The sequence below is a fragment of the Lissotriton helveticus genome, chromosome 1_1 (assembly GCF_964261635.1).
Source record: "Lissotriton helveticus chromosome 1_1, aLisHel1.1, whole genome shotgun sequence".
Lineage (NCBI taxonomy): Eukaryota > Metazoa > Chordata > Amphibia > Caudata > Salamandridae > Lissotriton > Lissotriton helveticus.
In genome coordinates, this window is record NC_136057.1 from 1,996,766,195 (window position 1) to 1,996,785,392 (window position 19,198).

General features: G+C 44.3%; 1 protein-coding gene across 1 annotated transcript in view; it reads left to right on the forward strand.

Moving 5' to 3' along the window:
- Positions 1 to 17,225, forward strand: part of LOC144776139 (putative ferric-chelate reductase 1) — a 233,673-nt gene extending 216,448 nt beyond the window's left edge. Inside the window, exon 6 of the mRNA XM_078659254.1 lies at positions 16,531 to 17,225. Within this exon, the coding sequence (XP_078515380.1) occupies positions 16,531 to 16,608 (78 nt within the window). The 3' untranslated portion in view covers positions 16,609 to 17,225. The remainder of the gene's footprint in view (positions 1 to 16,530) is intronic.
- The last annotated feature ends 1,973 nt before the right edge of the window (positions 17,226 to 19,198 follow it).

Below are 19,198 nucleotides of genomic sequence, written 5' to 3' on the forward strand. Positions count from 1 at the left end.
GGCCACAATGTCCAAGAAATGGGAAATAAACCGCCTATAAAAATTGGCGAATCCCAACAATACCTGGATATGTTTCACTGACGTTGGAACAGGCCAGGTAGTAATGGCCTCAATCTTTCTCGGATCCATCCGAACCCCTCCGGCAGACACCACAAACCCCAGGAACTCCACCTGCGTGGTACTAAATTGACACTTCGCTAGCTTTGCGTATAAGTGATGTTCACGCAATTTATGCAGTACTTGGATCACATGCCATTGATGTTCAGCCACTGTCTCAGAAAAGATCAGGATGTCATCCAGATATACAATTACGCTCCGATCCAAGAACTCCCGAAGTACTTCGTTTATGAAGAACTGGAATGCCGCCGGCGCATTGCATAAACCAAACGGCATTACGCAATATTCATACAGGCCATGCTTTGTCTTAAACGCCGTCTTCCACTCATCCCCTGCTCGCACACGCACCAGATGGTAGGCGCCCCGCAAATCCAGCTTAGTGAACACTTTTGCGCTGCGGAGCTGGTCCAATAACACGGGGATGAGTGGAAGCGGATATTTGTTCTTTACTGTGGCCTTATTCAGTGTTCGATAATCCACACATGCCCGCAATGTGCCTTCCTTCTTAGGAATGAAAAAGATCGCCGAGGAAACGGGCGAACAAGAGGGACGAATGAATCCCAGTCCCAACATCTCATCGAGATACACCTTAAGGTGCAGCTCCTCGGGTTCAGAAAGAGCATACACCCTGCTACAAGGGAGGGGTGCCCCAGGGATCAGATCGATCTTACAGTCGAATGATCTGTGAGGGGGTAAGCCCTGCGCCTGATCCACATCAAACACTTCCTTATACGCCTGGTATTGTGATGGTACTACGTCCATATCAGTGGCGGCACAGGACAACGACAACTCCCTCTCGCCTGCCTCCTTATAACAGTTTTTTAGACAATGTGATGAGTCAAGAGACACTAACCGTTGCACCCAATCTATCCTGGGGTTGTGGTCCTGCAACCATGGCACACCCAACACCATCCCAAAGGAAGGAGCGTCAATGAGATCGAAACACACCATCTCCGAGTGACCATTCTCACACACCAAACACAAAGGCATTGTCCTCCTAGTGATTGCCCCAGACGTTAATTCGGTACCGTCAATTGCCCTCACAGGCTCTGGCTGGTCTTTTACACAACAAGGAACCATCAGCTTTTCAGCCAGCGTGATATCAAGAAAATTCCCTGTAGCCCCAGAGTCCAATAACACCGATACTGGCACTCGGCTATCTCCGCCAAGTAACAAATGAGCATTTATGATGAAGTGCCTAGGAGCCCTATCGATCGTTCCGAGCACCTCGTACTGTCGTTCCTTCCTCACATGATACAAACAGGCCACCTTCTTACTATAAGAGGATCCAGAGGGTTTCACTGGGCATTCTCTGGCAAAATGCCCACCTTGGCCACAATACAAGCACAGGCCCAACTCTCTACGGCGTTTCTTTTCATCGTCAGACAAGGGCCCTCTTACTCCACCTATCTCCATGGGCTCAGACACGCTTTTCGTCTCTCCTGCTCCGGTGGACTTGTTGTCAGACCTCACAAACCCTCCCCGTGGCGTCTGATAGCGGCTCTTCTCCCCCCGTCTCTCTGCTAGACGATGATTCAACTTGGCCACTAGATCAATAAAGGCTGCACAATTGACCGGGGGATCTACCACTTGGGACACTATATCCTTCAGTTCCTTGGACAGTCCCTGATAAAACAAAGAGGTCCTCTTATCCTCGGGCCAATGGGTTTCAGACACTAGACGATTAAAGGTGGAAATGTACATCAACAGGTCTTGTCGTCCCTGCCTTAGCTTCAATAGTTCTGCGTCACTTGCCTGCATAAAGGCGTGTTTCGCAAACAAACCATGCATCAACTCTTTAAATGCGGGATAGTTGGTCAATACCTGTTCATCCCTATCTACCAGGGGTATAGCCCATTGAGCCGCAGTACCAGCCAAATATGATATCGTGAATGCCACTTTAGCCGAATCATTGGGAAAAGCAGTTGGTTTGCACATAAAGTGCAGTTGGCACTGATTCATAAAAGTGCCAAACTTAGCGCTATCCCCTGTGAACCTCTCTGGCGGCGCTAATGGCACAGGAACAGGAGTATTCACAGTAACTGCTACCGGTACCCCGCCACCAGATCCCTGCCCACTACCATATTGAAAGGTGGCTGGATGTATCACCGGAGCCTGGGGGGTCCTATGTTGCCCTTTTACCCTGCTGAGTAGTGCCCCGACCTCTTGTTTCATGGCTACATTCTCCTGTCGTAAGTCATGTATCTGCTCCTGTAGGGCAGACAAAGCACCCATGACATCCTGCAGAGTGGGGGTCGTACCTGCCGTGGCCCCCACAGATTCATCCATCGTCGCTCAGGCAATGCAATTAATACGTGGGCTTGTTATTCTGTTGGTTCCTGCCCGACTATGCCCGTGCAATGCAGGAGCGACGATAAGCCCATTCCTCTGAACCTGCCCCTCTATGACCCACACCGTAGATATTACCATGGGTCAACAGAGCGGCAAGGGACAGGGGGCGGGAAAGAAGGGATAGACAGACAAGGGGTCCTAGATCTTCATTCCAGGGACCTTCTGCCAGGACCGATTTTCTCCACGTGCTTTACTCACAGAGGACAGGAAAAATCACCGTCTGCCATACAGAACAAAAAGTTAAACAATACAGTTCACAGTTCCTCTTTCTCTTCTCATGCCCCCATACACCGATCCACACACTCCTCCTTACCCACGAATGCTGTGATGAATGCCTGGTGGAGGGCTCCGTCCAGGAGATGTTACGTCTGGTCCGGCAGGCAGTAAGGGAACAGGGGAGGGAAGGGCTTGGCGCCAGGGATTACGCGTCGGGAGACTTGGAGGCAAAGGGGGTATGGAGGAAAAAGTCGTGAAAACGACTGAAAAAACCTCCGTTACGGAAGATCCAAAGAAGTGCTCCACGCGTACAGGAGCTGGGGACCAGAACAAGGGAAAATACGCTGCACAACACTGGCTTCGTTGTGCGCTTCGTTGGGAACCCGGAAACGCCCGAACAGCACTCCGCCTCCACACAACGATGTGGATGGAAGGTACAATGAGGCGGAAGTGCGGGATAGCGTTACAGGCAAACAACAGGGAATCACTAGAGGTAATCCAGCCGGACCACCGATTCCCACAAGAAGCGCCGGAGTCCCAGCCACTCCTTGTTCCCAGCCGGGATAAAATGACTACGAAAACACAAAACAAACAAGACAGACAAGAACAAGACGAACAACAAAACACGAAGACACCAGGACAGGTAGGGTCACAATCAAACCTAGGAGGGTAACGAACTACACAACTAAAGAACCAAAGAAGGGAAGGGAATTCCTAAGAGCCAAGGAACTAGGAAGGGAAAATCACGAGCCCGCGATAATCAGCAAAATCCCCAAAGTACAAAAATAGCCCCTAGCCAAAGACCAGGAACCACACGACTAGATAACAAGCACCGAGGGCAGGGGGAAATGGCCTTATATCCCCACCCAGCCTGTCACATGTGGTCCCTGAGCATGGCAAGAGAAAGAGGACTGCGCGGGAATCCTAACACAGATATTCTTTCGGTATGGTTCCTTGGGAAACTATTCCCATGCCTCCTACAGGCAACGAGTGAGCCTGTATGAAACGAGGGCCTGACAGGTCGACCTTTGCGTAACAGGTGCTGCAGCAGTGCTCCGATTCTAGGTGAATGGTTCTGGTCACCCAATCGATGCGGGGATTGTGCTTCACCAACCACGGCAAACCCAAGATCACCTTAAATTGAGGGGCGTCTATGACGTCAAAACTAATGGACCAGGTGTGGTGGTTTGAGAAAGACATCGTCATGGTCTCTGTTCGGTGTCGGATAGGGCCGGAAGTTAGGTCCGTTCCATCAACAGCCTTGACGGGTTCGGTTTGGGCCTTCGTCACTGTGTCAATGCACAAGGCGCGGGAAAACGCTGTATCAATGAAGCAGCCTGTCGCCCCGGAATCCAACATGGCGGTCACCACCCAGGTTCTGCCCGCCAGATTCCGTAAGGACACGTCCATGCCGACGTGATGACTACCGTCGTATACCACAGGGATCGCAGATGTACAAGACGAAGAACCCAGAGGACGGATCCCCATGTCTACTGGGTTGTCTCGTTTCCCGTCTTGTCGCCCTTGCTGATGGGCAACGCGTACGGCCTTCTGCCTCGCGGTCTGGAGGGCTTAGTAGGGCATTCCCTCACGAAGTGGCCGCTTTTTCCGCAATATAGGCACTGGTTCTGCTTCCTCCTTTTTTCCCTTTCTTGACTGGTCAAGGGTCCTGTTATGCCTCCGATCTGCATGGGTTCGGACGCTTCTCCCTGGGGAGCAGATTCCTCTTTGGCTTTCTCGGCACCCTTGTCCCCAATGGGCAAGAGACGGTTGTCGTTGCCTTTTCCCCTGTCGGTCTTTCTTTCCTGTAGTCGGAAGTTCATTTTCACCACCATGTCAATGAAAGGGCCTATAGCTTCGGGCAGATCGGGATACTGCGAGATGAGGTCCTTCAGGTCATCCCGTAACCCCCAATAGAACACAGATACTTTCTTGTCCTCTGGCCAGTGGGCCTCAATGACCAGCCGGTTGAACATGGTGATGTAATGGAGCAAGTCCTGGTTGCCTTGTTTGAGGCCGAGCAACTCGTTGTCTGCGGCCTGCACGAATGTATGGCGAGCGAACATACGCCGCATGGTTTCCTTAAACGTTGGCAGGTGGTTAAGCATGGGATCGTCGTTCTCTACCAAGGAAATGGACCACTGAGCAGCATCCCCGCCCATGTAAGACAGTATGTAGGCGACCTTGGAAGCATCATCGGGAAAAGCCGCAATCCTAGCCATGAAATGTAGTTGACATTGATGTATGAATATTCCGTACTTAGTACTATCTCCGTAGAAACGTTCGGGTGGTGCCAACTGCACAGGATGGGGAGTGACAACCTGGATGGCTGTGTCTTGGTTGGTGGCGGCGGAAGGCCCCACAAAGGTGAACGTTGGTTGTCTCAACAGGCCGTCTTGTCTAACTCTGGGGCTGGGAGTAGTACCCCAAGGATTAGTGACCCCGGCTGCCATTTGACCCTGTAGGGCCGTTATGTCCTGGCGTAGGGCGAGGTTCTCTGTTTGCATGGCAGCCAGCATGACTGCGATGTCTTGCAGAGTGACCTCCGGGTCGCCCATGTCGTCTGGGCGGAATGGTTACCGTGGGCTTCGGATTCTGTCGGGTTGCCCCACAAGTCTTACCTTTGCTTGTGACGCGATTCCGCAGAGACGACAAGAGCACCCGTCCCTGTACCCACCTGACCCTCGTGGAAGACAATACCCAGCAGGGATGAGATGGACGCAGGGATGGGAGCCAGGGTGTAGGGTTAAAGGATGGCGTGGAGCTGGCGGGGCGTCCCGGTGTCAACTGGAAACCAAAGAAGATAGATCAGAAACTGAAGCAGACCCGAAAAGGAACCACCCCCCACATACACACATAGAACTAGTCACCCCTTGAGGACTCACCAAAGCTCCCGGGAAGAAAGGTCCCCAGATGAGAACAGCTCCGGATGTGAATAGTGAAGGTAAGGCGCTCCTGCGCCTTATCGCCAAGTTCAAACTAAAGAAAGCGCTCCTGCGCGTTTCACCCAAGCTAAAACAAAAACAAAGCACTGCTGCGTGTATAGCTGAAGACTGGAAGCAATCACTCAACCTGTGGCATCCCCGATAAGGTACCCAAGTCTGTAGGCTGAGTTGTTTCCCTTTTGCGCTCCTGCGCGGTGGGAAACCGAAAGTACAAACCCCAAAACACAATCCAGGTCCAATAAACACCCTCAAGGCGCTCCTGCGCATCAAGGGTTCAGTAAACAAAAACGGGCACTTTCCTGGAACCCCCAGGAGAAGAAACAAACAAGCGCTCCTGAATGGCGCAGTCTTGAGGCAAAGTAGCGCTCCAGCGCGGCTTGCCTCCTTGATGTCAGCCGAGGCTAAGGAGAGCTCCGAAGGGCGGCTGACGTTACAGCCGAGCAGCGCTCCAGCGCGGCTCTTGTCTGCACCGGACAGGCAGGTCTCGGCAAGCGGGAATCCCAGAATGAATCCGGAATCCGAAGCACCAAGCCGGCGGGAAACGCGATGGTTAAGCATTTTCCCCCGGAAGTGCTTTGGTGCTCTGCTACCCGGGACTAGACCGGGTACTCGACTTCCGGCCGGAAGTGAGTATTTCGGCCTCCCGTGTGTGTATGCGGGCTCTGCCGGCCGCGGCAATACCGCGAACCGTGACAGTAAGACTCCTGACAAGGATTGATACTATCTTAAACCAACAAGAGAGAAAGGGTCAGAAAATCACTCTTATACCCCTATAAATATACAACAATCAACAAAAGAGTGATCCTTTCTGTGCAAAATAAACTTAAGACCCAACATCAGAGCTTAGGGACACCAAGATGTTAAAGTGATAGGTGAATGAGCTGCAATTCAAAAAGAACCCTCAAGCACCAAACAAGCTGGTGACAGGCTTCATCATTGGGTTCATTTTTGAGGGCTAGTGAATTTGTGCCCATATATGCGATAGTGAAAAGTTAAAAGAAGACAAAGCTAGACCCCGTACCCATTCTAGCCCCTTCGCTGTGGCGACTATTCCGCCGCAGCGCTAAGGAGGAGGCGGGGCTGCGCGGCGGTCCCGTGCTCGTGACGGAACCGCTCCGTCACGGCCCTCGGGTGAGCTATGCTTGTGACGGAACGGTTCCGTCACGGACCTGCCCGCCCATTAGAATGTCAGCCCAGGCGCGGAATTCGCGCCACGCAGGCGCGGCGAGCGGGCCGTGATGGAACCGTTCCGTCACCAGCACAGCCCACCCGAGACTCGTGACGGAACGGTTCCGTCACGAGCATGGGAGGGGTTAATAAAGGGCTAGACAATATTCAATTAAAAGCAAAGTGCAAACGGACAAGCAATGGTTGAGTGAAATTGAACCAAAATGTCCTGAGGGTTCTTTTTGAATTGCAGCTCATTCACATATCACTTTAACATCTTGGTGTCCCTAAGCTCTGATTTTAGGTCTTAGGTTTATTTTGCACAGAAAGGATCACTCTTTTGTTGATTGTTGTAAGGATTGATACTAGTCAGCTGGATTCAGAAGCGGTCAAAGCACCATCGACTAGGTCATGAGATTGTAACCTATTTGCTCCAAATCCCCCATTTTGAAAAGGCATATTTATGTGGTGTTTACGGAGTTGAACACCACGTATTCTTCCGTTGACAGACTAATTCTGCCTGTGGCTTACCAGATAAGCTGCTTAATATCCTGGTACACCTCCATTGTGACAATAAAGCAAGTGTACGGGACGATCTAAAGGGTAAGTGTACACATGGCTTTAGAATAAATATCAGAGTTGGGCAAGGATGTGTCCTCACCCGAGTTTTGTATAATTTATTTATGAATGTTGCAGACGAAATGCTCTCCAACCTAAACTTAAATTCCCGCAGCTTGCCAGGGAGCTATTACCAACTTTGCTGTTTGCAGACGATGCCACCAACTTAGTATGCACAGAAATTACAGTGCATCAATTAATAGATAGCTTTGAAATATGTTGTAACTAGAAGACACAAAGGGCCTGACATCCGGAGGTTTCCCTTCGACCCCCTTATTTTCATTACGGCAGTCAGAGGGAAAACCGCAGGGGGATTCCGTTCCTCTTCCGATGGGCTCTGTGAGCCTGTCAGAAAAGGAACAAAATAGTAATTCCTTCAAAGACGGCAGACCCAGGTTCGGCTCCGCCGTCGTGATTATGATGTCAGTTTCCGACAGCCAATCCATGTCGGCCTTTCGGACATGGATTGGTTGTCGCAAACTGAGTTTCGGTGCCCCTAGCAGGGCCCCCTTCCCATTGGCCCTCCGTATGGGCCTGGGGGCACATCACTGCACTGTGTGGCAGGCATCATGTAATGCCTGCCACATGGTGCAGGGATGTTCACAGACTTCCATTTCTCAATGGGAGCTTGTGCTGTGGGCGGTTTCTGCTCGCCCCACAAGCTCCCATAGAGAAACGGAAGTTTGTCTGGGGTCACATCATAATCAGGTGTTTGGGACCGCCGACCTCTGGTTGGGCGGTTCCCTCCTGAAACTGTGTCAGTCGGAGGCAACGCCAACCGACCACATAATGTGGGCCTAGGTATTAACACAATCAAGAAAAAGTTCATGATATTGAATCCAAAGTCAAGGCTAAAAACCTACATTTAGCATAGTACAAGTATTGAAAGAGTTTTTTTCTACAGTTATTTGGGGCTAGGCACATCCGGTCAGAGCAACTATCTAAAAATAATTACACCCTAGTTCAATGTGTTGCTGCACTTTTCAAATAAATGCAGTAACATTTTGAACCAGCCATCACTGACTATATAATGAAAGCAATATCAGCTTGCTCATATGGTACAGAGACATGGAATACAAAAGGTCAACTTATCTGCAAACAACTGTGAACAACTTGTCTTTTACACCTTGGCCCAGGTACACCTGGGCCAAGGTGTGCTAAGAGCAGAACGTGGCATGACAAAACTTCAAGATCATACTGTACTGCAACCAGCTGTGTATTGGGTCTGTTTATGCTCCAATCCTGACCTTAAAATGTATTTGAAATCTCTTCAGGATCTCCGTGGGTCAGCAAATTACAACTTACTATCTTGGTTTAGGCATGGCCCGAAAATACTTATCAACATAGGATGTCAAGACCAACAGAAAAATCCAGAATGTATGACTAAAGGCAGTAGTCAGTAAATTAAGAGTCAATACTGGGCCTTTATTAAGAGAAGAGATCTAGCCAAAAGAAGCCAGTTGTTGATACAATACTGGGAAATAAAAAATGGAATTTCATATGAACCCTATCTCAATCACATCTTTGTGGAAGAAAAAGGTCATTGTATTTGAAATTCAAAACAGGATCTCTTACTGTCCTTGCCTATACCAAAGTCAGACTCATTGATTCCCCTGGCGCTGACTTGTGTCACTGTTCTGTTGGAGGTGCTGTAACAACTATGCCCTTTAAGATCCTGTCTGAAAGATTGCTCCATGTGAGGAGGACATATCTGTAGCCACATTTCGTAAGTTTTACCATCATACACTGTAAGGAAGCACTGTCTCTTTCATATCAGTCAAACACATAAGCTTACCTGTAGCTGCTTGTATACATGCAGATTAGAAGTCTAAAAGATTGATGAAACAAGTTTAAAAAGGAGGATCGACTGAAGACAACTAGTAGTTTGCTTGCACTTTTGACCATTTACCGTAAGAACTAATTGCACTTTAAAAACTGTATCCAGGTGTAGTAATACCAGATTGTTGGATTGTAATTTTAGAGTTATCCTAAGGAGTGTTGACCCTAGCTGCTGCTACTGCTCTTGGGCCTCAACACTACATACTGCAAGGATGTTCTGCCACCTTCTTCACCGATCTGATCTGATCTGATCTAAAAGTCCGCCTTCTATATCCAGCTGATAACAAGTTTGCACTACGGAAGGTTACAAATGTTATAAGAGCATACCCTAAAAGGTGGACTGATTAAAGAGAAATAGTAGTTCAAAGAACACACCTTCAGAAATTGAATCAAGGCAGTAATTGAACATTTGCATACTGTTCCTTGATTTTAGATATTGTTGCTAATGTTCTGTAATTTAAATCTGATGTTGATGTATCATGTGTTTTTATGTAGCTTTTTTATGCTGACATAAATATTGATTGAGCACTGTAGTGTGATGGCACATCAATTGGGTCTCCATCTCACCAGATACTAGCTATAAATGGTCCTTATAGAAAAACATATTTCTTTCAGTTGTGAACATTGCAAATACTATGTTGTTGATACTTACTTGTAATTCTTCTTCAACAATTACTTGCTACTACCCAATTCTTGTTGACAATGTTGAACTGTGAACATAGCTTACTTTGTGGAATGGCAATTTTCCTGTAGCCAGAATGCCTCTAATTCTGAAGTGCATTCTCAACAGCTTATAATTTTAGAATCAGAACTCCATAGATAAGTTAAATAATGTGCTATGCCTCAGAGAATGTATTTGTAGTAAATAACTTAGAAGTAATGTGAATTCAGAATCGAACTTACAAAAAGTAAGATTATGGTTGACAAATATGAATTTTGTCTGTAAACATATATTAACAACCACAAATGGCAAACGTTATGCCTACTAGTTATTCACAACAGGATACTTAGCAGATACCTAGCAGATGTAAATCCATTTACTCCTGCATAATTGCATGTTACAACATTATGTAGGGGTAACTCCCAGGCAAGTGGTGGAAAATGTGGCAGTCAGGGGTATCTGATGCTTGGATACCAATAAGGGGGAGGGAAGAAGAATAAGCAACCCACACTCCCCCATCTGCAGACGTTTGACATGCATTTTTTACAGATATGTATGGTTAACTCAACAGTACTCATTTTTCCAGCCCTGGAAAGGTGAAAGGCGGTAGGGTATGTCAGAATTTGGAACAAAAGTACTCATAGTAGGAGTTCTGAGTTTAGGCAAGACAGCTAAGGCAATAGGAAAGGCAGAAAAAACATTTGTTTCAACAAGGCACAGCAGAAAATGCAAAGAGGGCACGAGGTTTCCATGCTCCTGCTTTATGAGAAGACTGGTCTTGATTCCCAACATTCCAGCACATCACAGGTGATGGCTCCTCTGAAAGTACAGGTTTGGCTACAATGGGTTTGATTCACCACAGTAGTTATGAGTACAGGAATTAGTACTACAGAAGAATTACTTTAAATACTCTTATGTGCCTTTGTAACTCGATCCTTAAATATCCAATTCACAATTAGTAAAAGTGCAGTGATGGCACGGTGTTTTCTATATGCACAAACTGTGAATGAATATTCCCTAAATATTCCCATTTCTTCCCATTTTAGATGTTTGGGTTCATACGGCCAGATTCATCAATATAAAATCGTCTCGCAGAGGGCCAGATTCTGAGAATACAGCCCTTTGCGAGCGCTATTTTTGCATTTGGGATTCATCATCCCAAATGCAAAAATCGCAATTACAGAAATCGCAAAATTGTGAAGAATCACATTTAAGGAATCTCAATTAGAGATTCCTTAAATGCTATTCATGAACCTTTTTAAAATTGCGAATTCGCAATATGGGGCCGCTATTTACCGCGAAGTGTAAATTCGTGGTAAATAGCGAAAACTTAGAAAAATGCACTTTAGTGCATTTTTCTAAGTTGCATGTTACACACACACATGTCCTTTGGACATGTGTATGCGCAACACCTGTGTACATTTGCATTTCAGCGGTGCTACAGGGTGTCCTTTGGACACCCTGGCACCCTTAAAATCGCTTCCTTATTTGCGATTCGCTAATTGCTAATCGCAAATAAGGAATGACTACCCATTCATTCCTATGGGCCTTTGGCCTGAATGGGGAGTCATTCCTTATTTGCGATTAGCAATTAGCGAATCGCAAATAAGGAAGCAGTAGAAATTGCATTTAATTGTGTGATTTCTACATGAATCCCATTTTGCGAGTCCTTAATAGCGAAAACTTAGAAAAATGCACTTTAGTGCATTTTTCTAAGTTGCATGTTACACACACACATGTCCTTTGGACATGTGTGTGCGCAACACCTGTGTACATTTGCATTTCAGCGGTGCTACAGGGTGTCCTTTGGACACCCTGGCACCCTTGAAATCGCTTCCTTATTTGCGATTCGCTAATTGCAAATCGCAAATAAGGAATGACTACCCATTCATTCCTATGGGCCTTTGGCCTGAATGGGGAGTCATTCCTTATTTGCGATTAGCAATTAGCGAATCGCAAATAAGGAAGCAGTAGAAATCGCATTTAATTGTGTGATTTCTACATGAATCCCATTTTGCGAGTCCTTAATAGCGATTCCTTAATAATCGCTATTAAGGACTCGCAAATCGGGACATTGATGAATCTGGGGGATAGAGTCTTACAAGTGAACTACAGGAGTACTACATTACACTCTCTAAAATGTGTTTGGGAATAACCCAATATGTAGAATGTTGAGTTTCTTCAAGGGCCTGCAGGTACATAATTGCGGTCTTACACTGTCTAATCTGAACTGTGGCTTACTCTTTTTTAAAGGTAGATCAGGCCTTTTTCTGGCGTGCTCTCCCCCCTATTTATTTCAATCAAGCTCCCCTCCAGCAGCAGTGATGCCTACAGATTTTTTTCTGTCTAACTGCCTATTTGTGTGGAAATTGGTTTATTATATAGTGTGGTTGTGCGTCCCCACCATGTAATAAAGACGCAATTTCATATCAGGTCCAGTCAAGTTCCTTTAAAAACCCTTAGCTCAGTCCTGGGTAGCATTGGTTTAGATCCATAAGGCTTCATCAAAGGAAGAAATGTAAAGCTATAGGAAGTACCAAAACATTTCAATAAGAAGAAAATGCAACACAATAAAAATCCGACACCAATTTATAAAAATAGATTGCACTATATCTTTAATTTGGGAATTTAATGACAAAACTACACTGGAGGGCTCAGAGGTATGAACTGTACAATAAATCACATCTTTTCACATAGCGCAATAATTCCCTGTAATCTACTGTGACTCGAGGTTTAAGTATATCTACAACATGTAACTTGAAAACAGCTATAAGGGTACTCTTGTGGCAACCAGCACCAACTGGAGCCAGTCACATGGATCAATAAGGTCCAACAAAACAGTTACTTCACAAGGAAAGCAGTCTCCAGTCCAGTTCTAAACTCCATTGGCGAACTGTCGTAGGAATCAATGGATTGGTTCTGTTGCAAGGGAATACAAAAGAGAAAAATCTCTTGGAGGAATCACCAATCACACTCCACCGTATCATCTATCAGAGGCTACTCACCAACAATCTTGAAAGGACCCAAACGGCAGTTAATTAAAATCTGTTTAATAAAACATAACATTTTACACAATGGTACAGTAAATAAAATTCATGTAGTTAAAAACACACCAAGTGGTATCCTCCAAAACAATTTATATCCTAATTATAAAACATCACAAATGAGAGAGACAGCATTCGAGACATATACATTTGTCATTTAAAAAACTATTAATTTGAAGGAATAAAATTTAACAAAACCACAGAGGCGTCAACGCGTTCGGGTCGAAGAACAGTATAAAACCACCTTCTTCAGGACAACAGTATAAACATCAGGGAGAGGTGTGGCGTCACAGCCAGGGCGACTGACACTGGAATCTGGGGATCACGGTTCAATCCCTGTCGCCGGCAGCAGATTAGCCTAGCACCATGTAACTCTGGGCAATAGCTTACTTAATCTTCCCGACGGCCCCCAGTGCCTGGAGACCCTTACGGGTAATTGTTCGCGCTTTACAAATATGGATTATTATTATCTCTCAAACCGATTATGCAATGTTCACCAAAAGTATATGGTTGCTGTTATAGGGGTGAGTGACACTGTTGACTACCACAGATCTGGTCAAAAACACATAGACTCTTATTTAACTGGTTGCTCCCATAGACACAGGAGACTAAATCTTCCTTAGATCCGTAGTGTGTTCAAGAAAGGTTGTTTCAGCAGAAATCCCTTGGTTCCTCTGGGACGTTATTCCTGAGATCTATAGTCTGCTGACGGATACGGGTCGATACACTTCATATACTGTTGCAAGGGATACAGGATGGTGAAGATGATCAAGAATGCTAAAGATGCTGAGCCGGCGTCAAGGATCTTCTTGTAGCCACTCCTCAGGACATGAACATGGTGGGGTAGTTTGGCCTCATGGGTCTATGTCCCTCGAAGTCTGAGTGCAGTTCACCCAAAAGCCAGTTGCCCCAGGTCTACTGGCCTCTGGTTACAATGATACAAGCGGTTCCTTTTAACTGGCTGTAACTTCTGTGCTGGGCAACGATACTGCACTCTGATGACTCCTTCTGGTCCAGCAGACTTGGGTGCAACTTTTGAGGGTCTCACAGGTTGTACCTCAGTGTCGAACAGCAGCAGGCAATCTTGGCTACTAAATTCTCCAAAGGTAAATTTCTCCATTTTTGTGTCTCTGTGACTATAACAGGGAGTCACTCACTGACTCTTGGGGTCACAACTTCTGTTTGGTGCGCATGGGTGACTTTTCCGTGAGTGGAACATCACAGGCACAGTTCTCTCTTAGATATCCGAAGGTACAGGAAGTGCAGTCCAATATTTGGAGCAGCCTCTGTTTGCTGGGTTACAGGAGAAGCAGGGAAGTCCTTCTTCAGGCCTTCTTCCAAGATGGGTTGTTCTGAGGTCTGGGTGACAGGGGTGTCACTTTTATGCCTGATGCAAGCCCAGGGAGATGTGCCGACTAATTACCTAGTTGTGCTACTAGGTCCCTCCCGACTGATGATGACTTCCTTTGAAGTATAGTATCTAGCGGTCCCCAGGTACACCATTGTGTCTACTCTCAACATGGCAGCACCCTTGTGTTGTTTGTGGAGTTCCCTCCCCCACCCCATGGGTGTGGCTACATGGAGGCTATAATCCACTTGAAAAAATGGTTTAGAAATGTTTTTTTCCCGTGTTCTACGAGTAGCCAACCTGCCTGCAAACACAAAAGGGCAGCTCCTCCGAAGTGTGACTATCATTTGCCCTTCAAAGGCAACTTCGCCTCTGAAGCTCACCTCTTGGGCTGACCCCCATTCTGGCTATCCTTCCAGGACGAAGAAAGACCTCTTCTCATGACAGGTCCTTTGTGTACCTTCCTGAGAGTCGTTTACACTTCTCTCCTGGGAGGCAAAAGGCGTTCTGGAGGACAGTAGCTACCTGTAAACAAAAACAGCTAGTAGAGAACTTTGGGCACTAAAGAAGCAACTTTTCTAAAGTTGCACTTTCTAAGCTGTGTAAACAAAACTCCTCTTGGACACCCCCCACAAGGACCTAGGGGTCAGGGTACTCCTTCTTGCTTATTTTTATTTGTTTTTAGATGACACGTGGACCAAGTCCCTGAGTCATAAAATGTTGGGCACAACTTTCTCTCCATGTTGCAGCCAGCCAATCAGATTGCATGTTTTGAGCCTGCTGTACCAGGGTACTCAGCTGTAGTACTGTGGTAGTAAGATGTCGCTAAATAGCTATACATTTTTAATCTTAATTTCTCAGCGCCTATTGCACAGATTAATACCAAATCACAAAAAGTAATTTTTCTCGCTTAAAATCCAGATTTCTTCCAAATTTGGTGTAATTCAGCCCATTTTGGCTGTAACTGTGTCTAAAGTTGCTATAGGACATTGCATGGAGAGAACGTGTCTTTGAACCCCCCCCCCCCCCTTTTTTCTCAGCCTCCACTTGACAGATCAGCCCTAAACATTCCAAAATGGAGTTGAGGTGGAAGAACTTTTTTAGGAAAGTTTTGTGAATCGGTGCCAAAGTTACGAGAAAATAAAAACATATTTATCTGCATACACTATAAAAGATGCTTTATACATTTACATCACAGATGATATTAAATTATTTTTAAAGTTATAGATTTTTTTATGATGTTTTCCAGTGTAAATTTTCTTTTGGAATAATTATCTAAAAACATCTATATATTCTGATTTTCTTTAAAAAAAATTGTACCTGGAAAAAATCCTTGTCACCATCAGTAGATACTAAGGGCCTTATTTACATAGGCTATACCTGCCGAAACCATTAACTGAAGGACTTTGGCCCATGTCAGATCACTCGCCATATTTGCAGCGTTTGTTTTTTCTTTTTCAGTACCACCACGGTTAGTGTGGAGGTACAATACAGCACCTAGGATAAATGATCCCAACTCGATGGGTGAAAATCCCAGGCGTATCAAACACAAACTCCTACTTTGAGCGTTTGTTTAAGAAAAGCACATTTCTTTACTGTGCAGGTGCATTGGACATGGCACCTGCACACCAAAGCTTCAGTGCCGTCACAGCTCTGAATATGGTGGGCTGTAGTCCACCAGGGTAGCTGAGAACATTCGTCTGCTGCCCTTAAAGAAAGCAGCACAGCCCACCAATGTCTAAATAATCCCATAATTTCTTCTGGCATCCATGTAGAATATAGAATAATTCTCAGCAAAATACGTATTTAATGCATTTTTATCAGAATAAGTAGCATACACATAGAGTTTTTTTCTGAAAACAAGAATCTACACTTTGCTTAAAAACATCCTTTTTCATTTATGTGGGAACAACACTGCAAATCTTCATTGTTGTTGTCAGTAAGTATATATTGTTAAACATTATATAATTTCATGTAACACAGACTCCTCATTCTTGCAAAATTATGGTGGTGAAATTAATGTTTTGATTTTCCTCAGTGGGAAGTGTCCAAAATCTATTTGAACCATATTTTTAGAAACCAGTCAAAATTAGCCTGAATGGATATTGCTTGATTTTGAATGTGGCCATTGTAAAACATGAAATGTAGAGATCTGCTGAAATGTCTTAGATCTCGATTAACACAAAAAATGTAACCTTAATGACTTTGTCTCTTTGCTTTCAGGGTCCTACACTTGGAACTCATATATTTTGCAATATATTGGTGATAGCCTTTTTAAAAATACGATTTGAAGAAATGTAAAATGTTTACTAAAGTAAACAGCAGAAGACAATGGCAATGCAATGTAATACTATTATTAACAATACATTGATAGTATGAATAATGTGTTTTTTTCTCTAACATATTCATCCAGGCATTCATTGTTGGCTAGATTTCAATTTGTATATTGTGTTATATTTACATCTTAGTCAGTCTTGAATGAGTCTGCTAGGGGCTTTATAAAATACACTTACAAAGCCAAGAATTTGCTTTTTTTGTTTTAAAATTGTGTCTATTAGCAGAGACATTATTGAGCTGTTAAGTTGTAAAAATTCATATTATGTTTCTTTCTTATCCTATTCTGCAAGTCTTTTCAAACGTCCTTCACAACTAAAGGTATACAATACAGTATATTTGCTCTGGCATAGCTTGACATTAACCATGAAGGAACACAAGTTGCATGTTTTTCATAGGCAACTTTAAACCGACAAACATGAAAAATAAAGAAAGGATCTTGGGTCTTTTCCCAGTTTAGGTATGCTTCCTTTACCCATACAACAAGATCCAACAAGAGAGAAAGACGTTGCAGGAGTTGCAGAATTGTTGAAAGTATTTTATCATTCTGTGCTACAAATATTTTTCCTGTAAAGGTGCTCGCTTAGGGCACTTTCTATCTTGGTATGTTTTTTACTTTATTGATCAGAAACTTAAGACAGAAATTCCTAAACAGGGAACATCTCACATGTTATCTGTTTTGCATATTTCGTGGGGCACCCTAAACTTTTTAATGAGCATGGACACAGTGTAGCTGATACATCAGTGTTAAAATTCATAACTTTGTAACAGATGAAATAAGTCTTCAATTGACAAACGTAACTTCTCTGGTAAATCATGAAACACTGATTTCTTATGAATTATGTATGAGGAAAAATACACATTCATGATTATTTATCTTGTATCTCAAAGTAGAATGTGTGTGTCAGTTATATAGTGCCTGAATGGCATTCTGGGCACTCCCTCGTTTCAATGTGATTGTTTGAGTTCTAAAATAGATTTAGAATAGGTATCATATCCCCACAGCCTTGGGGATTAACATCCAACAGCGATTATCTTTAATGTAAATACTATGTGCACCATTTCTAGAAATGCTCTTGTTGAATTTCTTAATACATATAATGAGTTTTTGATGTTTTCAACACAAATGTTTCATGTTCCATTAAATGAAAATAAAGAAAGAAACTTTTCTTTTGTGTAATTTTCTTTTGTTGTATCACTTTTTAAATTGCTTTGTAGGTGATATAATAGGATTGGTACCAAATTCCTTTTTTTACATATTTTGTACATAAAGTTAATGAACTCAAATACATTTCCGCATCTGGTGTAGTTGCTTTTCTATATAGATATTAAATAAATTAGACCAGTTTGCATAGTAGAATAAATCCCCCTAAGTTATTGCAACTAAGCAAGACAGTCTGTCTGTCAGTCACATAATTATCATTTTTTGCATGTCCAACCTGCATTTACTTTGTTCACCAATGCTGAAAATTCCTTCCGTCTTCAATGCACTTCTGTGCAGAATGTATGACTCGCATATTGAGCCTCCAACTTCTGTTGACATTACCATCTATTTCCTGTTTAAAGCACTTTCCGAAGGGAGTAAGAGCATGCCTCGCAAGATTTGTACAGACAACCATTGATCTAAAGACTAAGATGGTCAGACTGTGAACATGCAGCAAGGAGAGAGACGTCCAAGCAAATATTTTAAATGATTCCTAATTCTGGCTTGAAGGTGGCAAGAAGAAATGTGGAATGCCCACATGTGTGTGTGTGGGGGGGGGCGGGGGAGGGAGGGGGGGGGACACGTCGCCATAATTGAAATATTGGAATAGAGATCTGGATTGGTGTAGCATGGCTCTGTGGGTGTGAGGATCATTTAAGACCTGGAATTAAGGGATATAGCTAAACAAAATGGAGTCAATTTGAAACTCATATATGTTATGTTTTAACTGAAGACCAATACCAATGTTTAAAAACATTACGATCTGTTACACATACCACCACCACCTGTTTCTGTGAAATGAGCGAGCTAATTTGTGTCTTTATATCATGGAACATACACATTACACAGACAAGAGGAAAACTGAAGGTTAACAAACATTGAAACAAATTGGGTTTCACAGGTGTGGCATGCCATGAGACCCAAACTTAGGAAACAAGCACAAAGAAGACACAACTTTGGAAGACCCTGAGAGGTGCCAAAAGAAAGGACTAGTTGAATATTTGTGTCAAATTCAAATGATTTGACATGTAGAGTAAATCTCTCATAGAGATTCAAGGTTACTACGATCATGAACCATGTATTGCTCAGAGAGTTCTATGGAAAAACCCAGGGAGGTCTCCAGACAACTAAAACCAGCATCACCTCACGTACAGCACAATGTAGGTATTTCTGAGAATGTGAGAAAGGATGAGAATGAGAATAAAAAATAGAGAATGAGAGAGACAGAAAGCTGAGAACAAAAGAGATCGGGAAAGAGATTGGGTGGGGTCAGTAGCTTTGAATGCTTCAAGTATGAGGTCCCAACCCATAGAGCTCGGATTCTTCCGCATCCACAGCACTCATCTCGTCTAA